Here is a 21240-nt window from a genome sequence, read left to right as displayed (position 1 = left end):
TGCTGGACAAATGGAGGCAATGGTATTGCACATTTGAAGAGAAATATTAGAAATATTTAAGCAGAAGATACAGAGACAAGTCAGAAGGTTAGTTTTTGATTATATTCAGGAAGAGATGGCATTGTCATGATTGGTTCAATGGTTTCTTCACTTGAAGTTCTATGATGTTAAAATGATACCACTCAGAAATTAAGAAACATAGTCAAATGATTTTAAGGAAGACATCACTTGCACACACATAAAAGAATTGAGATAGACATTAATCACATTGCAAAGATCCAATGCAAGGAATTTTGTGGGAAATCAATGATATAATACAGGGAAATGATCAAACCCAAGGTCAGCATAGTCAAAAAACTAACCCAGAAATACAGTAGTTCCTCATTTAAAGTTGTAGTTGCATTCCTGAAAAGAGCAACTTTAAGTAAACCATTTAAATGAATAGATTTTCCCATTAAATCCAATAAAAAATCTACAGTTAAGTTCTTGGTGCTTTGAAGTTCATCTGTCATAATTTGAGTACATCTGTGGTTTTAGAGTAGTTCTGTATATATTACAATGCATTGTGAAGTGATACCATGCTGGAAATCAAGCCCTGCTATTTCCAGAGTCATCACAGGGTTAAACATTTTATAGAAGTTACCTTATTTTCATGTCCAGATTGACTCTGTACTAAACAAGAAGTTATTTCAAGCGAATAGGCTCAAGATACAGGTAAACAATTTTGACCTGTCAACATCTAACTCTATCAGTTGAAATTCTAATATCCTTATAAACTTCTCTTCATAGGCATAAAAGCAGATGCAGGCAGAAAAAAATGATGTTATGGGCAGTGATGTTATAGGAAGGCAACAGAGGCAAAAAAATGATGTTATAGGAAGGCAACGGAGTCATCTTGAGATAACTCTAATGATTGTTGTACTAGTCAGAAAGTTGCTTTTTGGTCATTCTTCTCTGATACTTCCAGTGGTTTGCAAGAGGCATAAGGTGGCTGGTTCAATTCATCTCCTGGTTCTGTATTCACTTGCACATGGTAAGTAACCCCGGAATTACTACATTTAAGGTTCTGCTAGCTAGCTTTCTACCTAGTTCCTTAAACTCTGATTGCTGGGCCATATCCCCCATCTTACCTAAATCTTTGGTATTTACGTTCACTCTCTCCCAGAAGGATGTTCTGCAGCTGCTCTGACATATCCTTGACCCATACAGCAGTGAGGCAACATAACATCCTGGAGTTATGTCGATGGCCACAGAAACGCCTGTCCTATCCACTAACTAATCAGGGCTAGCAGCTGGTTGGATGTTGAATCAGTCAATCAAAGGAGGACCAGTGTTAAACAGTCAACCACAGAAAATGAAAAGAAAAAGAGAACCAGTTTTGATTAGGTTTTAGCAGGGAGGAGAGTGATTTTAAAAAAAATGATTTTCTAGAGACTGCTGGTATGTTTCACTGTCTCTCTTTCTAGTTTTCTCACCAGTTATCAAATTGTTGACTGGTTTGAGAAAAGAATCTCAATCTGTAATAAATAAGAAAATATTTCTAGGAGTCTGCTGAAGCTGTTTGCTTTAACCTAGGACTTTGGGACTCAAGTAAGATATACAGTTCTACCTACTTGTGAACAATCCTTTGTCCAATGATTTCATGAAGGGCTGGTATCCATTGCATGAAGCTGTATAATGAACTGGCAAATTACAATTATGTTACTTTCCTTATAATTTATCCTTTAATTATCTCTTCTGTCTGAGTAAAAGTGAGAGTTACGATCAACAAAGATTGGGCATTGGATCACAGATATTAATTAGATTAGCAGAACAAAGATAAACAAGGTAAAGTTACATTATCAATAATAAATTGTTACTTTTTATTTAAGTTATAAAGTTGGTGCCCAAGGTCTGTTATTGGTGAAGTCTGGTTAGGAACCATTGGTCGACTTGGAGGGTTACTGAATATTTTAATTTTATTATTTTGCAAATCCAATGATAGTCCGGCTGACTTAGTTTTGTTGGCTATCCCTGGTTTGTGGCAAAACTGTTTTAAATTTAACTTAACAGAGAAGTGCGAATACTCGAGAACACCAGGGTTCGCTAAATACTTGTGGATAAAGTTGGCATTAGCATTGAGAATAGCAAATTTATTGGTGAAGTCACAGTAAAGGAGAAAAAAAATGAAGTCGTAACACAGTTAATGTGTGTACATGTATAGCCAATAAAGTTGGGGAATTACAGATGCCAATGCAGAAATATGATGTTGTGACAATAACAGACCTGAGCTCCTGGAAGGAAATGATTGGGTTTTAAATATTCCTGGGTATACATTCTTCAGGAAAGATAGAAAAAGGAGGAGGGGTAGTAATATTGGTTATGGAGTACATTGCAGTGTTGGAGAAAGAGGATGTGCCAGAGATTGAAGAACAGAATCATTTTGGCTAGAGCGAAGGAATTAAAAGGGGACAATTACATAGGAAGCAGAAGCTATAAACAAATACACTGAACTAGAAATTTGGTTCCTTGCATAATCTGACATTTTGCTGCAATAGGAACACCGAAAGGCAATATAAAATAGGGGGTGCAAGAGCAGACAGACCTGTGTGTGTATGCGTACAGATCATTGAGGTGGCAAGACAGATGGAGAGAGCAATTAATAAAGCATACAGTATCATCAGCTTTATTAATAGGGACATAGAGAAAGGAAGTGATGTTGAACTTGTATAAAATACTTACTTGACTTCACCTGGAGGACTGTGTCCATTACGGGTGCCACATGATACAAAAGACGTAAATGCACTGGAGAGACTGCAGTAACGATTTACAAGAATGGTTCCAGGTATAAGAAACTTCAGTTATGAGTACAGATTGAAGAAGTTGTGACAGTTCTCCGTGGAGAAAAAGAAAGCTAAAAGGAAATTTGAATGAGGTTTCCAAAATCATGAGTAGGGTAGACAGAGTAGGTAAGGAAAAGCTGCTTGTGCTTGGAAAAAGAACAACAATGAGGGGCATAGATTTAAAGTGAGGTGCAAAATAAGCAAGAGTGATATGAGAAATTTATTTTACACAGCAAGTAGTTAAGGTATGGAATGCACTGCCTGAAAATGTGATGAAACCAGATTCATTTGAGCCATTCGAGGGGGCATTGAATGATTATTTGGTTGGGAACAGTGTGCAGAAATACAGGAAAAAGCTGGAGATTGGCATTAGGTAATAGTGCTTTTTTGAAGAGCAGGTGCATGGCTGAATGGCTTCCTTCTGTGCCATAGCAATTCTGTAATTCTGTACCAACTGAACAGTTGTTCTTCTGGTCAAGAAATTCATCATGAAACCAATATAGAAGCATAATTTACTCAAATCATCAATTAGGATACTTGCCCCTTTACATGGTGTTGCTACTTATTTTCAAAATTAAATGGTAAATCTGGGATGGAACACAGCATTGGTGTGCCACTGCAATGAACCATAAAGGCAGTAAGATGCAAACTATTCAAATATAGTAGTCTCATGACCAGGTGAGGAAGGGTGAATCAGCTCCCCTCTTTCTAATCTCCTCAGTGAAGAAGGCTCCCTGTAGTAAAAATACTGTTACCCAATGTCTCTTGTACCAATAAGAGGCCACTTAATTGGCTTTACTGAATTCACGAAAGAGCAATTTTTAAAGAATCCCAGCAAAAGAGGAGTAAAGAGGATGGGAAAATCTCTTCATTGGTTGGAGTAATGCCTGGTATAAATGAAGATGGGTTTAGGCCGTTCGAGGACAATCATCTTAGCCCTAGGGTATCACTACAGCTTTTCAAGGTAGAGTCCTAGACACAACCATCTTCAATTGCTTCATTAATTACTCACTCCATGTCAAAAATGGGGATGCTTACTGATGATTACACTGTGTTCAGCACCATTTGTGACTCCTCAGATACTGAAGCAATCCATATTTATACGCTTGCACAACATCCATGCTTGGGATGATAAATGGCAAATACCATTTTCATTCACACCACATCAGTACCAGGTAATTATCCTTTTTCTCTGCTCTATTTCTCTTTCTCAACTGATGACATTAAATTCACCAGTCTAACTTATAGCTAATTTAAATTTGGTTCTCTGCTATTCCCCTGCTTATTTTTTGATCCACAAATGAGGTTGGTTAAGGAAATGCATAGATCCTTGGCCCGTTCATTTAGGGTCCAGATAGCTGTTTAACTGGCTGCAACATCATCATTTAGCTCTTTCTGTAACCTATTCAAATGCAAGGGCAAGTCTAATTGACGAAAGGTGCTGCTAGAGGTCTCATGCAACAAAATCTGAACCATTAAGCTTTAAATCTTAGAATACAGCAGCAGTTTTTTTTTATAAATGAGGTATCAAAGTCAATCCATTCCATTACTGGCTGCATGGACTCATGGCCTGGACTAGACTCCTTCAGCTGCGAGACTTGTGGCCTGCAAGTTTACATGGAGATCTCCAAAATCAAGGATGCATGTTTTTGTTTGATCAGAGTCAGAAATGGACTTCCAATCCTGATCAGAAGATCTGAGCCTCTACTCTTACATAATCAACATTTTACCACTATTCGGACTAGCTTTAATGGTTGCCCAGCAATAACCATTAAATTCATTAGAAACAATTATTACATTAAATAGCAAAGCAAGAAGGCTGCAGGGCACACCACAATAACAAACAAATGAAACAACTTTCTCAAAATGCCGGTATCACAATTATAAAATGTCTTTTAGGTAATTTTAGTCTGATTTCACCATTAGCCAAAATCTGGCTGACTGGATCACTTGCCTAACTTTCATTCCAATGATTTCAATGTAATGAAAAAAGACAGGTTACATCATGGTCAGTCCAATTCAACAGATTTCCAACAATTTTGTGAAGGCAAACATTTAATCATAATGGCTTGTTGAAACCAAATGGGAAATAATGCTAAATAGTTTCCATGACAAAATACTTTATTTCAACATAAATGAGATGGATCATAAACATACCTGCATTGGACCTGGAATACATGATAAAACCCGCTCAATGTTCTCAGTAGTCACTTCCACATCGTTCACAGCAATTAGAGTATCACCTAATGGCAGAATTCCAATTTTAGTTCTTGTTAGAATAGTAACAGTTTAAACAAATTTACACAACTAAACAGTTGCTAGAAGGCTCCCCTTAATTTAGAGTTAGGTGTACTTTAGTGGAACCAATATTAGATTTCCATCTAAAATTCTATACTGAGCTTTCAATTTGAGTTAGGTTGATTTCAGCCAAAAGGATTGTCATTAACAATGCAACGACTTTTGAGAGCAACACTGTGAAAGAATCAAACTTTCTAAATGATCCTAAAGAAAATACCTCATGGTCAAAATTCCACTTCTTAAACCTTTTAGTATTAACAGTCAAAACTAAAATTAATATAGATGTCACATGAAGTAATAGACAAATTCTACTCTGTGGAAACTAAATAAATAAATTTTAAATAGCTGACTACAATAAAGATAGGTCTCTGAGACGTCTTCAGTAGTCCCTTCACTGTATAAGACATTAACCTCAGGTACAAAGATACATAAAATTCTGTTCTTGCCAGGTAGAGTTTCATTTGTTTTATGGATGGAGAAGCTATGCCTGGAGACCAATTCAAAAACAGTTTTAACATCCCTGGAGTTCCATGGGTGTTGTGTCCACCAAAAGACACACTTTCAGAACTTTCACAATATATGCACTGGTGATCGGTCTTTTAGTCTCCTTACAAGCTGTGTTGAAGGGATTAATAGTGCACAGGCATTTCTGCGCCAGTACAAGTAATGGGTGAATTCTAATCAACAGGTTTAGCATAGCACAAACATATTTGGACAAGCATTGGAGGTGAGAACGCTGACCAACAAGCTTGGCAAGCACCCAAATAAGCAGATCCTGACCGAACAACGCAATTGTGTCAACCATCTTGCAAAGATTTGAACATAACCTCTTGTACTACTGGTGGATCGTGTGAACTCTGAAATCTAAATGTATTCTGATACAATAAACTATGCTGTCATCACTGTTGTGGGAGTCACAAGAGATATGTTGCTCTGTCCTTTAGCTCTTCTGCATATACTTGAACAAGGAAGACCAATAAAATGTACCTGAAGTATCTGGACTGGATTATTCCTGCCTTTGCAGAACAGTCTAGCGCAGTCAGCAGAACATTCACATGTGAAAGGGACAAAATGGATAAAGAATTGTGGATGACCATCAAACAGGTCTGAGGCAGGGGCAAGGGATTGCACTATTCAGTTCATGCAGAGAAGTACATGGCAAAATGCTGGTGTACGGGTCACATCTTTAAGACGCATGGGATCAAGAAAGGTCGATACAGTAAGTGTATATGAAACACAGGGGTTGGTAGAACAGGCGAAAAAGGACAGCGGTGATTGGAAGACTTGCTGCAGGCTCAGCAGGCTTGGTGGAAGGGAAAGAAAAAGATCAAACAACAAAGTATTCTTGTTCCTTTATTGTCTGTCTAAGCAACAATTAGTAGTCAAAAGAAACTTGCTGCAAGGTGATGCCTGTTGCCACACAACAGCAACCAGGCAAAATTGACTGTGGAGATTTAGATAAGAAAGCTGGGGAATATAGACACCCTGAAAACGTTTGGGAAGATTCCTTCTCCATATTGCCATTGTCATTCACCTTGGATTTTAAAGTCATCAGAATCCGAGAAGTACCGAGAGCAGCACTCTTGGTAACTTGGTTTGGTTCAGAGGCTAAACCAGTTAAATCAGATTAACCTGGCTCATGTATTGATTTAGACCCCATTATTGACTATGTCGCCTTTATCCTTGGGGAAAGGCAAATACCCCAGTATCCAGCTCAGCCCGACAACAAATCTCATTGGAATATGCATACAAAACAGCAAATAATAATGGAAACGGTGTCAAAGGCATCAACAACCCATAGATTGGATTGCAGAGAACTAATATGTCCTCTTAGGAGGTGCAGGTCTCCTCCATGGATTAAACAGCCAATACCTATTATGTAGGGAGGCATTGGAGTCAGTAGGGGAAGTAGTAAAAGAGTCACTGGCACAATGAGTAATTTAAGAAGCTGACTAACTCGTTCATGTGGCCAGCAAGGAAGGTCGGACTGGTCCTATGAGATCACCAGATTATACAACTTTGAAGGTGGTGACCCCAAAGATGCATATGTCCGGAATATTGAATATAGTGTCCTGGAAATTGCGAGCTGATGTTTGGCCATACTCCAGGTTATGGAATCTCAAGACTGGTTTGGCTTTATGGCAGACAGCACCAATACTGGTGGAAATGTTTGCCCCAATAGTTCCTCAATAACCCAGCTATATTTCACCAGGCTATGATGCTAATATGGGAGCAGATAAAAAGAGTAGGGAACCTCCTAATTCAATATGCTGAGGACTTGGTCCTGACTTCTGCAATGATAAAAGGAACATGCTGGGACATTATTAACCCTGTTGGAAGCAATAGTCCAGAACAGGTTGAGCATTAACTTAAAAAAAAATTCAAGTGAGGAGACCTCAGGTATTCTAGAGGCATGTGAATTCACATGGACCGAGGGAGATGCCAGAGAACAGGAAATATACCTCAAAAAGGTAGTAACCTCAAGCTCATACCAATGACATGTGCTAACTAGATTTGCAATAGCAGGATATACCAGATGATTACGTGGTTGGACAGATAGTACAGCGGGGAGGGTTTCAGATTCCTGGGACACTGGGACAGGAATTAATGTGCTTGGGGGAATATCTGCTAGGGTATTTAGTGATGGTTTAAACTAAAGTGGTAGGGAAATAGGAACCCATGTACAAAATCAAGAGAATCGAGGGCAAAAACAAATGACAGAATGGAGATAAGAAAAATATGACACACAGAGAATTCAAGGACAAGAATCAAACACGGCCACAGGGCAAAGTAATGCAAATAGGACTAAGAATGTCAAATGACAAGCCAATCTTAATGCGTGAATCATTTATAATGAAGTCAATGAATTAGTTGCACAAATAGATGTAAACAGATAGGATATAGTTAGGATTATGTGACATGGCCGTAGAGTGACCAGGGGTGCAAACTGAATATCCAAGAGTATTCAGTCTTTAGGAAATACAGAGCAAGATAAAAGGTAGGTGGCATAGCATTGTTGGCTAAAAAGGACATTACTGCAAATATGAGGAAGGACATTAGCTCCAAAGATGTGGAACCTGTATGGATAGAGCTTAGAAACAGCAAGGGACAGAAAATGATAGTGGGGGTTATACACAGACTCCAAACTATAATTATAATGTTGGAGAAGGCATTAAACAGGACATTAGATACTATAGAATATGATGTAGCTGTTGTTCTGGGAGTCAAAAGAGAGACGTCATTCTTTCCTCCAGTTACTCTGCCTATACTTAAATGAAACAGACTGGTAAAAGTTACCTCATCCGTACTGGGTTATTCCTCTCAATGCAGAACAATGCCATGACTTTTCATCTTAACACTCTCAGCTTTAAAGGCACTATCCTACTCTCTCTCTATTGAAAATCAACTGAATATTTTGTTCTGGTTTGCACATTGCTGTTCCAATTATGAAGCTTAATACCTTCTGTTGAAAAATAAAAAGCTGCCATTTTAAAAATCTTGCTTGTTCTAACCCTAACAAGTTGAAATTGGATCTCACAATCAGTTTTGACACCCAGCAAATCAATGCACAAATTTATTTCTCAGAAATTATGTCACAGCCAGAAATACATGGTTTCACCACTTTCCAAAACACTAAAACTCAGTTTCACTTTTGTTAGGAATGCCCTAACAATACAGGCTTCAAAGTAATTTCATCTCCATAAATAATGCCAAAAGTAAAACTATTCTTCCACACCACTGCAGAATTCTTTGAAGTATTTTCACAAAAATTGGCAAGGTCCTCATAGATCCTTAATCAGTTAACTAAAAAATACCAGAGCATTAACACTAGAACATAAATAAGAATATGAAGGCACAATGAAAGCAAAATGGCTTGGAAATTAGAAAATAAAAAAGAGTAGAGATAAGACGGTAGAAAGCAATGTGCTACAAAGTCAGTGGCAGTCATGGCTCAGTTGGTAGTATTCTCACGAGGAGAAAGGGAGGTCTGCAGATGCTGGAGATCAGAGCTGAAAATGTGTTGCTGGAAAAGCGCAGCAGGTCAGGCAGCATCCAAGGAACAGGAAATTCGATGTTTCGGGCACAAGCCCGAAGGGCATAATTCCTGAAGAAGGGCTTATGCCCGAAACGTCGAATTTCCTGTTCCTTGGATGCTGCCTGACCTGCTGTGCTTTTCCAGCAACATATTTTCAGCAGTATTCTCATGAGTCATGACGTGTGTATTCAAGTCCCATTTCAGGACTTAAGCACAAAAATCAAGACGGACACTTTAGTACTGTACTGAGGAAGGCAGTGTTCAAATCATTCTGCTTCAGTTGAGACATGTCTTTTGTGGCTGGGTGGATGCAGAAGATCCCATGATGATTTTGGGAAGTATTCTATGCTTTAGCTAATAATTCTCCTTCAATCAATGTTCAGTTTCGTATTTTCTAAAATATGGTGACGTTTCTGTTTCTTCTAACATGCCTGTGCTGGCTCTCTGTGCATAATAACTTAGTTTCCTGCTTTTTTCCTATATCCTTTGCATTATTTCTATTTAAATAATTATCCAATGTCCTCTTCAATACCTCATTTAAACCTGCCTCCACCACATTTCTATTTGTTGTTTGAAAAGATTCTTCTCATTTCACATCTGCTTCTTTTGCAAAACACTTTAAAACCCTCTCTTTTGGTTCTCAATCTATTTATAAATGGAAAATATTTCTCTGTTTCCAACTTGTCCAGACCCCTCATGATTTTGACATTTTCTATCAAATTTCCTCTTTGCTTCTTGACTCCAAGTAAAACAGCCCCAATTTCTCTGATGTTTTCTCCTAACTGAAATGGCTCATCACTTGAACCATTCCTATAAACTCATTTTGCACTTGGCAATGCATTCACATCTTTACTATAACGTGGTGCCCAAACTGTACATAATAGTCCATCTACAGTGTCTTACACAAGTCCATCATAACTTCCCTGTTCTTGTACTCAATGAGTCTATTTATGAAATCTAAAATTAAATATAATTTCTTTCTATTTAGTTTGAAAGTTTTGGTGGGTATCAATGACTGCCACTAACTAAATTATATACATGACAATAACTGTTTGGATTCACTCAGTGATTAAAATCATGTATTAAATATAAAGATGTTGCATTCGAGGCTTGGACCTGCCCATAAATAATGCAAAAGGAAATTTGTTGATTTGAATTAACAATCTGTTGCTGCACTGAAGTAAGTGAGAAAAGAGTGATGCCTTTTCAGTGATCAGCTTCCAAAGCACCAAAATAATTGAAAAGCCAACACCCCAGATCAAAACAGTAGGAACTACATATAGAGCATTTCTTCCCATGCAAATATTGCTTTAATATGAACAGATATCTGGCATTTCTGCAATCCCACTCAATTTTCTCTGGCTGTTCGGAGAATAAAATTTGCTATTTCAAGCCAGTTTCTGTAATGAGACAACATATTTAATGTCTTCCACTGCCCACCCAATGACTTGATGACAAATGTAACTGTTGTACATGGAGGGTTTCTGCTATCCCATCAACATTCCAGCCATGAGCAGGCTGTTGGATGTTTTTATTTTGAAATCTCATCTGCATAGGCCAGCAAGTCTATCAACCACTACCACTTAAAGCTCTTCCACTGGAATGGAAAGGGGGTAGGTAACAATACCTGATCAAGATGGAGTATATCTTAATAATTTTCCAGATACAAATGCAGACTTTCATTCATCCTGCTCTGTACAGAAACTACAAAATAAGTGAGATGACCCTCTGGCATCCATTTTGTAAAGCTAATTGTCCACATTTCAGATTCGATGAAATCAGAATTATTTTAACTGTTCAGTTATAAAGAAATTTTCTTGATTTTTATTACATAATCAAATTGGCAGAAGCCAATAAATTTCAGTATGTAACACTTATAGTCCAATAAAAGGGGACAGGTATTTGCTTAAGGTATCCAAAGTTAAAAATCACAACACTAGGTTATAGTGCTACTTCAACAATCATCTGATGAAGGAGCAGCGCTCCAAAAGCTAGTACTTCCAAACAAACCTGTTGGGACTATAACCTGGTGTTGTGTGATTTTTAACTTTGCACACTCCAGTCCAACACCGGTGTCTCCAAATCATTGCTTAAGGTATTAACTTCAAAGGTTAGGAAAAGGTGAAGAGCAACGAGACCAGAGTGTCATGGTAGAACAGTTGCTGAAGATTAGCATGCAAGTACACAGGCAGTGAGGAAAACTAATGGCATGACAGCCTCATAGTGGAGGATTTGAGTACAGGAGCAAGGATACCTTCTTGCAGTTATACAGGGCCTTGGTGAGGTCACACCTGGAGTACGGAGTGCAGTTTTGATCGCCTAGTCTGAAAGGACATTCTTGTTATTGAGGGAGTCCAGCAAAGCTTCACCAGACTGATTCCCCGGATGGCAGGGTTGACATATGAAGAACGACCAGATTGACTGGACCTTAGAAGAATGAGGGGGAATCTCATAGATATATAAAATCCTGACAGGACTGGGCAAGCTAGATGTGGGAAGAATGTTCCTGATGTTGGGAAAGTCCAGAACTAGGGGTCACAGTCAAAGAATGACGGGTAAGCCAATTAGGACAGAAATTCTTCCCCATCTCTTCAGAGAGTTGTGAACTAGTGGAATTTTCTAACAGAAAGTTGTTGCAGCTAGTTCGTTAGATACAGGTAGTTTCCCTATAGCACCATACTTGCAATCCAGCAAACCTCACTTAATAGAAAATTTCTTAATAGAAATAATGGGGCCTGTAGAAAAAGTGGGGTTGGGGCAGACCAGCAAAAAAATGTCATTCACAATTGTTCAAAAATCACCCAAAACGTCTAACCCAAACAAGCTGAATAAATGTTGAAATCATATTTATTAACGAAACAAAAGTAAATTTATCACAGTACATTTTAAAAAATGTAAGAAAGCTGCTCTCTGTGCAGAACCTCTCACAGAAAGCTGCTCTGTCGGTAGCTGACTTCAACACATGCGCAGAATGACACGGAGACCAGTGCTGAGATCAGGCATGTGCAGAACGGTGCAGAGACATTGGCACATGAGCAGAATGGCACAAAGATGGGCACTGGCGTCACACATGCACAGGACAGCGCCAATATTGGTGCAGGTGCAGAATGGCACGGAGATTCTGGCACATGGGCAGAATGAAGCATGTGAACCGATCCATGCTGGAATCACACTATTGCCAATGGAGGTAAGCATTCTTGAAAATACTATATTCTAATTCTTCTGCCATGTTATTTAGCCAAATGGCATTGCCAAAACATGTGTTATCCCAAAACTACCTCTATATTGAAGAAGGAGCTGGACAAGGCCTTTGCGGTTAAAGGCATCAAGTGATGGAAAGAAAGCCAGAGTGGGATACTGAAACTGTATGATCAGCTTTGATCATATTGAATTGGTGGTGCAGGCTTAAAAGGCCGAATGGCCTACTCCTGCATCTATTTTCTATGGTCTCACAGAAACAGATTCTGCAAAATTCATTTACGCTAGCCTGAGTGTGTGTGAAGATGTAGACTTCTAAAATTTAATTGTTAAGATTGTAGAACTGGGTCAAAAGATATTGTCTTATGTTGTTTTTGCTGATGCAGAAACTAAGGTTAAAGGAGTATTGAATGGCATGTAAAACTTTCAGGCAGTTATGAACTTGATTAGCCTGTACATTGTAGAAATGTTAATATCTGCAAGATTTCAAATTAAACATTCTTTCAAGAAGTTTAATTTTCTCTTAGTAAACACATTGACTCGTGCATCAATTGAAAATTTAATTGTTTCAGAAGCAGGATGATTTTTCTTTCCTTCTATTTGCAAAAACACAAACCTGCTAATGATCAAACTGACTTAAAGTGACATATGTCTTTCATGTTCTCCAAAGATTTACAGGCACTGAAGTGTAGTCTCTGTTGTAATATAGGAAAAACCTCAGTTAATTTGTAGGCAGCAAGCTCCGATAAAGAATAATGTAATAAAAGATGGACAATTTGTATTGTGTGATGATGATTAAGAAATAAATATTTATCAAGACTTTACCGGTAACTACATTGCTATTCCTCAGAATAGTACCACAAGATCCTTTACTCTTACCTAAATTTGAATTTGAATTGAATTTATGGTTACGTGTACCGAGGTACAGTGAAAAGCTTTGTCTTGCGAGCAATACAGGCAGATCACAGAGTTAAACAGCATAGATAAACAAATAATAGATAAACAGCGGGAAAAACAAAAACACATGTACAGGCGAATGCTAAGAGTTTGTAAGTCCATTCAGAAATCTAACAACAGTAGGGTAGAAACGGTTTCTAAACTGGCTGGTGTGTGTACTCATGCTTCTGTACCTTCTCCACAGATGTTAGAAATTGTAGAAAAGCACTGCCAGGGTGGAATGGATTGTTGAGCATGCTGGTGGCCTTTCCTTGACAGTGGACATGGTAGACAGATTCTATGGATGGGAGGTTGTCCTTTGTGATTGTCCAGGCCGAGTTCACCATTCTCTGTCTCCGATCTTGAATGGCACAGTTACCTCACCAGACAGAATGCTCTCAATGGTGCACCAATAAAAGTTGGCAAGGGTATTCACTGTCCTGACAAATTTCCTCATCTGCCTGAGGAATAAATGTTGTTGGGCCTTTGTAACCAGTGCATCCACATGAACAGACCAAGAAAGCTTGTTGTTGATGGTCACTCCCAGGAGCTTGACACTCTCCACTCATTCCACCTCTGTGCTGTTAATGGGTAGGAGGGCATGAGTAACAACCTGCTGAAAGTCAGTAATGAGTTCCCTGGTTTTACCAGCAATGAGAGGTCGGTTGTTTTCAGTGCACCATTTTTCCAGGTCTTCCGCCTCCCATCCGTAGTCTGTTTCATTGCCATCTGAGACCCGACCGACTATGGTGGTGTCATCAGCGAACTTGTAAACAGCATTAGTCTGGTATTTGGCGACGCAGTCATGGGTATACAGTGATTAGAATGGGGGCTGAGTACGCACCCCTGGGGGGCTCCAGTGTTGAGTGTTAGTGAGGATGAAATACTGTCCCCAATCTTCACTGATTGTGGCCTGTGGGTCAGGAAACTGAGGATCCAGTTGCAGAGAGTGGGGCTTAGTCAGAGATCGCTTAATTTAGTAATCAATCGAGGGGATAATAGTGTTGAAGGCTGAACTGTAGTCAATGAGTAGGATTCTTATGTTGTCAGGATATTCGAGGGAGGAGTGAAGAGCAAGTGATCCATCTGATGTGGATCTGTTGGTCTAATAGGCAAATTGGAATGGGTCAAGAGGAGTGGGGAGGCTGGAGTAGACTAATGCCATGACCATCCTTTCAAAGCACTTCACAACCACCGAAGTTAGGGTCACTGGGCAGTAGTCTTCGAGACATGCTGCATGAGTCTTCTTAGGCACAGGAATGATGTTGGCCCTCTTGAAACAAGCAGGGACAGTGGCCTGCTGCAGGGAGAGGTTGAAGATGTCCAAGACGACCTCTGCCAGTTGATCTGCGCATGCTTTGAGTGCATGGCCCGGTACTCTGTCTGGTCCCATCATTTTGCTTGCATTCATACCAAGGAAAACTGATCGGACTTCTGATGCAGTGACTGTTGGGATAGGCTTGTCAGAATAAGTGTTACCTCTCCAACAAAACTCTGCTCAAAGCAAGCATAGACAGTGTTGAGACGATCTGGGAGGGATGTGCCATTATCTGCTATCTTGCACTGTCTCTCGCTGGTCCTCGGCGGTCTTAATGGTTCTGTGAAAGTCATACTTGGATTCCTGAAATTTGAGTTGGTCTCCTCATCTGAAGGCCTCACACCTGGTTTTTAGCAATTTCTGTATGGCCTGATTCATTTAGGGTTTCCTGTTGGGGAACACCCGGATTGATTTCCTCGGTATGCAGTCTTCCACACACTGGCGGATAAAGTCTGTGACATTGGTGGCGTACTTGTCCAAGGTACCTGCGGATGGTTTGAACATGGCCCGATCAACGAATTCCAGACAGCACTGGAGTTGATCCTCTGCCTCGTCTGACCAGCACTGGACCTGTATCCGCAAGGAGGTCTCCTGCTTGAGCTTTTGCTTGTAAGCCAGGAGAAGAAACACAGCATTGTGGTCAGAGTTTCCAAAATGAGGGCGGGGGATAGAATGGTAGGCATCCTTCACATGGTGTAGCAGTGGTCTAGAATGTTCGGGCCCCTGGTGGGGCAGGTAATGTTCTGGTTGTACTTGGGCAACACCTTCCTTAGGTTGGCTTGACTGAAGTTGCCAGTTACAATAAACAAGGCCTCGAGAAGTTAGTGGTGGAGTACAGCAATCCAGAGCTTCCTCAACTTTTGCTTGTGGCAGTATGTACACAGCAGTTAGTATAGCAGCGGTAAATTCCCATGGTAGATAGAACGGGAGGCATTTGATGGTGAGGAATTCAAGGCTTGGGGAGCAATTGCTGCTCAGAGCTGCAATGTCCATGCACCACAAGTCGTCGATTAAAAAGCAAACCTCTCCACCTTTTGTCTTACCTGAGAATGCTGTGTGGTCCAGACAATGCATAGAAGAAGCCTCAAGTGCGCAGTCGGGAATGGATGGGTTGAGCCAGATTTCTGTGAAGCAGAATGTGCAGCAGTCCCGTAGTTCACACTGGAAGCTGAGCTGTGATTGGAAATCGTCCACCTTATTCTCTAGAGATCGTACATTTGCTAGGAGTAAGCTGGGGGGGGGGGGGGGGGGGGGGGGGGGGGGGGGGGGGCGGGGGGAGGTGTCTTGAAACCGCGTAGTCTCAGTCTTACTAGCAGGCTGGCACACTTACCCCACTTCCTCGCAGGTTTCTAAAAGAGTAGACTAGACCTGGGATTAAAGAAATAGTGCATCTTTGACAGGGAAGACAATGAAGTGCTAGAATGGGACTTGAACCCATAACTTCCTCAATCAGAAGCACTATTGGCACCAACTGATCCACAACTGGCAACATGACTTTTTTTTAAAATGTAACAAAATTAAAATGATATGTTGGTTATTTTGGCTTGTAATGTCTTATGCAAAATCCAATGTTACTGCAAATTTGCATGATATAGTAGTTGCATTGAAATTTAAATATTAATTAAAACATTTTATTGTGCAGTTTTTTTTCTTTATTCATTCATGGGACATGGGCCTCAGTAGGTAGACCTGTATTTATTGTCCATTCCCAACGGCCCAGAGGGCAGTTAAGAATCAACCACATTTCTGTGGGGCTAGAGTCACATGTAGGAGGAGAAAGTGAGGTCTGCAGATGCTAGAGATCAGAGCTGAAAATGTGTTGCTGGAAAAGCGCAGCAGTTCCGAAACATCGAATCTCCTGTTCCTTGGATGCTGCCTGACCTGCTGCGCTTTTCCAGCAACACATTTTCAGCTCTGGAGTCACATGTAGGCCAGACCAAATAAGGATGGCAGTTGAGTTTTTCCTGACAATCAGCAATGATTGCAGGGTCATCATTAGAGTCTTGTTTCCAGAATATTAGTGAATTCAAATTAACCATCTGCCATGACAGGATTCAAATCCAGAAAATGCCTAACTACCCAATGCCTGGAGGAAGAATGCCTCATCTTCTGCTCTGGGACCCCACAACAAAACAGGATCATGCGGATTTCACCAGTTTCCTCATTTCCCCTCCCCCCACCTAATCCCAGTTCCAAATCTCCAACTCAGCACCACCCTCTTGACCAGTCCATCTTCCTTCTCAGTTTTCTACTCCACTCTTCTCTCCGACCTATCACCGCTTTCCCCCACCTTCATCTACCTCTTCCCAGCTACTCTCCCCTCCCCCCACCTCCCCCCATGCCCCCCATTTACCTCTCATCCCCCGAGCTCACAAACCTCATTCCTGATGTCGATTCTCCTGCTCCTGGGATGCTGTCTGGCCTGCTGTGCTTTTCCAGCACCACACTCTCGATTCAAATCCAGGTCCCAAGAACATTATCTTGGTCTCTGGATTAATAGTCTGGCACTATACCATTAGATCATCATGTACCCAATATATTAATGACATAAACTTTAATGTGGTGGCACAATTTCAAAGTATGTGGATGCATTAGAACTTGGTAGTATAGTGAACCACGAGGATAATGCAGGTTGGTCAAATGGGCAGACAAATGACCTCCTTGCCCATCTGGCTCCATTGTCTTCTGACGAGCTGTTGGTCCTCTGCCAAAACTGGACATTGCCCCTCCTTTCTACCTTCAAGATGTCCAGTGTTAAATGATCTTGTCATCTTTGGTCAAAGCCAATTTAATTATTTTTTGTGTAGTCTCATAGCATATTTTGGTGAAGTGAAATGGCCAACTATTCCAAGCAGTTGCTTTTATTCAATCATAAGTCATTACTGGATTTATTTTCATTGTAAAATGTAGATGTGTCAATTTCAGAAGTCAGTCACAGCTTAAAGTTTAAAATAGGCAGAAATTGCAACGTAATACACCATATTTCACAGGTGTTCTTTAAATAGCTATATATTGCTAATATTGACAACTTGTTTAAAAGCAATATGCAGTAATTTGAAAATCTATTCAAATTTATTCACAGAACCAGATGGTTCAAGTGAAACAAACAGTCTGAATTCAAAAACAAAAAGAAAATCTCCTGCTGCTTAGTAACCATGATACTGAAGGCTTCCTGCAGCATTGACATGTTGATCTGCTAACCTTTATCTCCCCAGCTCTCCTTCAAAGTAGTATTATGGGATAATTTTTATGTAATTCACAATCAGGATGGTGTTCAGTCTCGGATAGATTTATTCTGTGCTAATAGTAACTGCCATCACTATACAGCTAACTGCAAAATCCAGACCAAAGGTATTAAGCATTTCCAGAATTTCAATCACAGAAACAAAAAATATTACACAATAAAAAGTCATTTCCTCCATCAAATCTATGTTTGTGCTTTCATGTATAAGCCTCCTTGCATACAGCAATTGCACTTATACAGTGCCTGTAACAAAATAATATGTCCTGGGAATTCAGAGAAGCTTACTCAGCCAAAAATTGACAACGCACCAAAGAAGCAGTAAAACAGCAGATAAAAAGATTAGTTAAAGGGATGGTTTTAACAACAGATAAGTATATGGATTGAGGGAAGGAATTCTAGATCTTAATGTCTGGACAATGAAGGCACATTGATGGACAAAGTAAGTGGGGAATACATGAAAGACGAGAGATAAAGGAAAGATATATTCTGGTTAGAGTTGCAAGAAGTTTCAGAAAAAGGAATGGGATGACCCATGAAGAAATTTCAACACAGGGATGGTTACTTTAAAAATGGGGACTTTGAACATGAACTGACCTAGTAAGGATGCACAGCAGCAATGGATGAGCCAGATTGGATACAAGCAGCAGAGTTTTGTATCATTATGGAGGATAATAAAATATTGACGTCTGGAAATAACAAAAGCTTCAGTAGCATTGGGGCTGAGCTATGTTGGAGACTGGCAGCAATGTTGAGATTATAATACATGGTTATTGTGATATATTTAAATTCAAGAAAAGGAATCTCAAAGAATTCAAGAAAATTACAATCATCCAGAAAGTGCACCTGAGCAAGTTGATGGATCTGTGCACTGACAGGTTCTGATGAACTCTATCTTTGGGTCTTAAAAGAAGTGGCTAGTGAGGTAGTTGGTGCATTGGTGTTAATTTTCCAAGGTTGCTTTTGATTGAAAAATAGATAATCTAACTCCTATTTAAAAGCAAGACAAAATGTTAGAAGGCATTAGTAAAGTTACTATGGTAAAACATTTGCATGATTTTGTGAAAGAAAAATCGCATTTAACCAATTTATTGGCACTCTTTGTAGTAAATTGTGCTGTGGATAAAGGGGAACTGGTGGATGTACGACACTTAGATTTCCAGAAAGCATCTGGTAAAGGTGCCACAATCAAGACTCTTGCTGTAGTGAGTAACATCTTGGAATGGATAGAAGATTGACAAGCTAACAGAAAGCGGACAGTAGGCATGAATGGGTCATTTTCTGTAATTACTTGCATGCCGCTGGGGCCTTAACCTTTTCCAAGTCATTTATATAAACTGTACGAAGGAATTGAAGGTATAGTTGTTTGTGGGCGGCACGGTGGCACAGTGGTTAGCACTGCTGCCTCACAGCGCCTGAGACCAGGGTTCAATTCCCGACTCAGGCGACTGACTGTGTGGAGTTTGCACGTTCTCCCCGTGTCTGCGTGGGTTTCCTCCGGGTGCTCCGGTTTCCTCCCACAGTCCAAAGATGTGCGAGTCAGGTGAATTGGCCATGCTAAATTGCCCGTAGTGTTAGGTAAGGGGTAAATGTAGGGGTATGGGTGGGTTGCGCTTCGGCGGGTGGGTGTGGACTTGTTGGGCCGAAGGGCCTGTTTCCACATTGTAAGTAATCTAATTTAAGTAATCTAATCTTTAATTATCAGGCAATTTAAAAACAAATAGGAAAGCAAGTTCTGAAGAAGACAAAGGGAGCAATAACGGAATATAGAAGGATCAAATGAGTGGGCAAAGATCTGGTAAATGGAGTATATTGCGGAAAAATATGAAATTGTTTGTTTTGGCAGGAATTTTTTAAAAAATGACCTAATGGTAAGAGATCACAGAACTCCAAGATGCAGAGAGACCTGAATGTCCAAATGGATGAAATCGCAAGTGTACAACTGCAATGAGTGATTTAGAAAGTGAATGTTATTGTTTATTCTGAGAGGAATGGAATACAAAAGTGCTTCAATTGTACAGGACACTGGTGAGACTACATCTGGAGTACTGGTCTCCTTATTAAAGGAGGGATGTAAATGCATTGGAAGCAATTCAGAGGGGCTTTACTGGATGAGTAGCTATCTTAGCAACAGCTTCTATGCCATGTTGACCTAGTCTGCCAATGGTCTTTGCTATTTAATTTAAAAAGCTCGCGCAATTGGAGCTTTCTGTTATGTCAAATTGGAGAAAAAGAAGAAACAAAACAATCAAAACCAAACACTTGTAACCCGAAGTGTCACTTGAACCCGGAACTTTGGGACTTAGATGATGGCTTGAACCAATGCTGACGTAGATAAAAACAGGTAATGAATCTACTTTGACAGAGTGAAACTCTTAACACAAAATATGGAACATTTACAGAATAAAAGACTACCTGAAACTCGTAGGATTCCAGACCATCTGGAATTTATGTTCATAAACTTGTACAACCCAAACTACTTCCAAATACATAGCCAAATTCCAGGGACCATCAAATTATTCTTCAGCAATGTTCCCAATACCTACAGTGTACCCAGCACTACAATGTATTCATCCATAAGCACTTCAGAACAGACATAATAGACTTGAAATGCTAACTGTTTCTTTCTACACAGATGCTGCCAAACCTTAGTTTCTCCATCATTTTCTGCTTTTATTTCAGATTTACAGCATTCACAGTATCTTGTTTTCCTAAAAATATCTTACTTGGGTAAATAAATATTTCCACACTTACCAATGAATATTTGACCATTTTTCATAGCAGCACTGCCATCAGCCAAACTGTGTACAACAAGTCGCTCTTCTGTTGTTATTTTTGTGTCTGCCGATCTATCAGAATGCTTTCCTGCCACTGGTTTTCTTCGTGAAGGTTGATTAATAATCCCAACAAAGGCCTCCAGAAGCTTGGTCCCTTTGTTCAGCAATTTGTCACTTATTTTATTTGGATTAACATAAACGTACACATCTTTATAAGACAATTTAACTGAAAAGCCAACTTCGGGATTTGTCTGATGCTTTAGTATTGAAGGAAGTACTGGAGGGTGACTACTTCTTTGTTCATTGGCTTTGCTGCAAGAATGCGTGCGTATTACTTTCTTTTTCTTTAAAACATTAGCAAGCTTTTTAAGTTTGTGTTCAGGTTTGCAAGACTCCCTTGATGCGTGGTCCAAAATTACTTCTGCTTCTTTCTCACTAAATCTGACATGATTAATCAGATGTGCTGAAGTTGAATTAGCTTGGATCAGCACATCTTCCTCTCCTTCACTGAGCTCCAGGTAGAATAGTTCACCATTTGTCTGCACGTCATCCAGCCACTCTGGTTCAAGATCACTGCAAAGAAAAATCAAAGTGACAGGGGTAAATGAAAAGGA

General features: G+C 39.8%; 1 protein-coding gene across 3 annotated transcripts in view; it reads right to left on the bottom strand.

Moving 5' to 3' along the window:
- The window catches only part of intu (inturned planar cell polarity protein), a 114206-nt gene that overhangs the window by 73099 nt on the left and 19867 nt on the right, over positions 1-21240 (bottom strand). For all 3 annotated transcript variants that reach the window (XM_060851417.1, XM_060851418.1, XM_060851419.1), the window contains exons 2-3: positions 20604-21199; positions 4980-5065 (exon numbers count right to left, since the gene is read on the bottom strand). In XM_060851417.1, the coding sequence (XP_060707400.1) occupies positions 4980-5065; positions 20604-21199 (682 nt within the window). The remainder of the gene's footprint in view (positions 1-4979; positions 5066-20603; positions 21200-21240) is intronic.

The sequence above is a fragment of the Hemiscyllium ocellatum genome, chromosome 36 (genome assembly GCF_020745735.1).
Source record: "Hemiscyllium ocellatum isolate sHemOce1 chromosome 36, sHemOce1.pat.X.cur, whole genome shotgun sequence".
NCBI classification, from domain to species: Eukaryota; Metazoa; Chordata; class Chondrichthyes; order Orectolobiformes; family Hemiscylliidae; genus Hemiscyllium; species Hemiscyllium ocellatum.
This window is presented reverse-complemented; position numbering and strand designations above follow the sequence as displayed.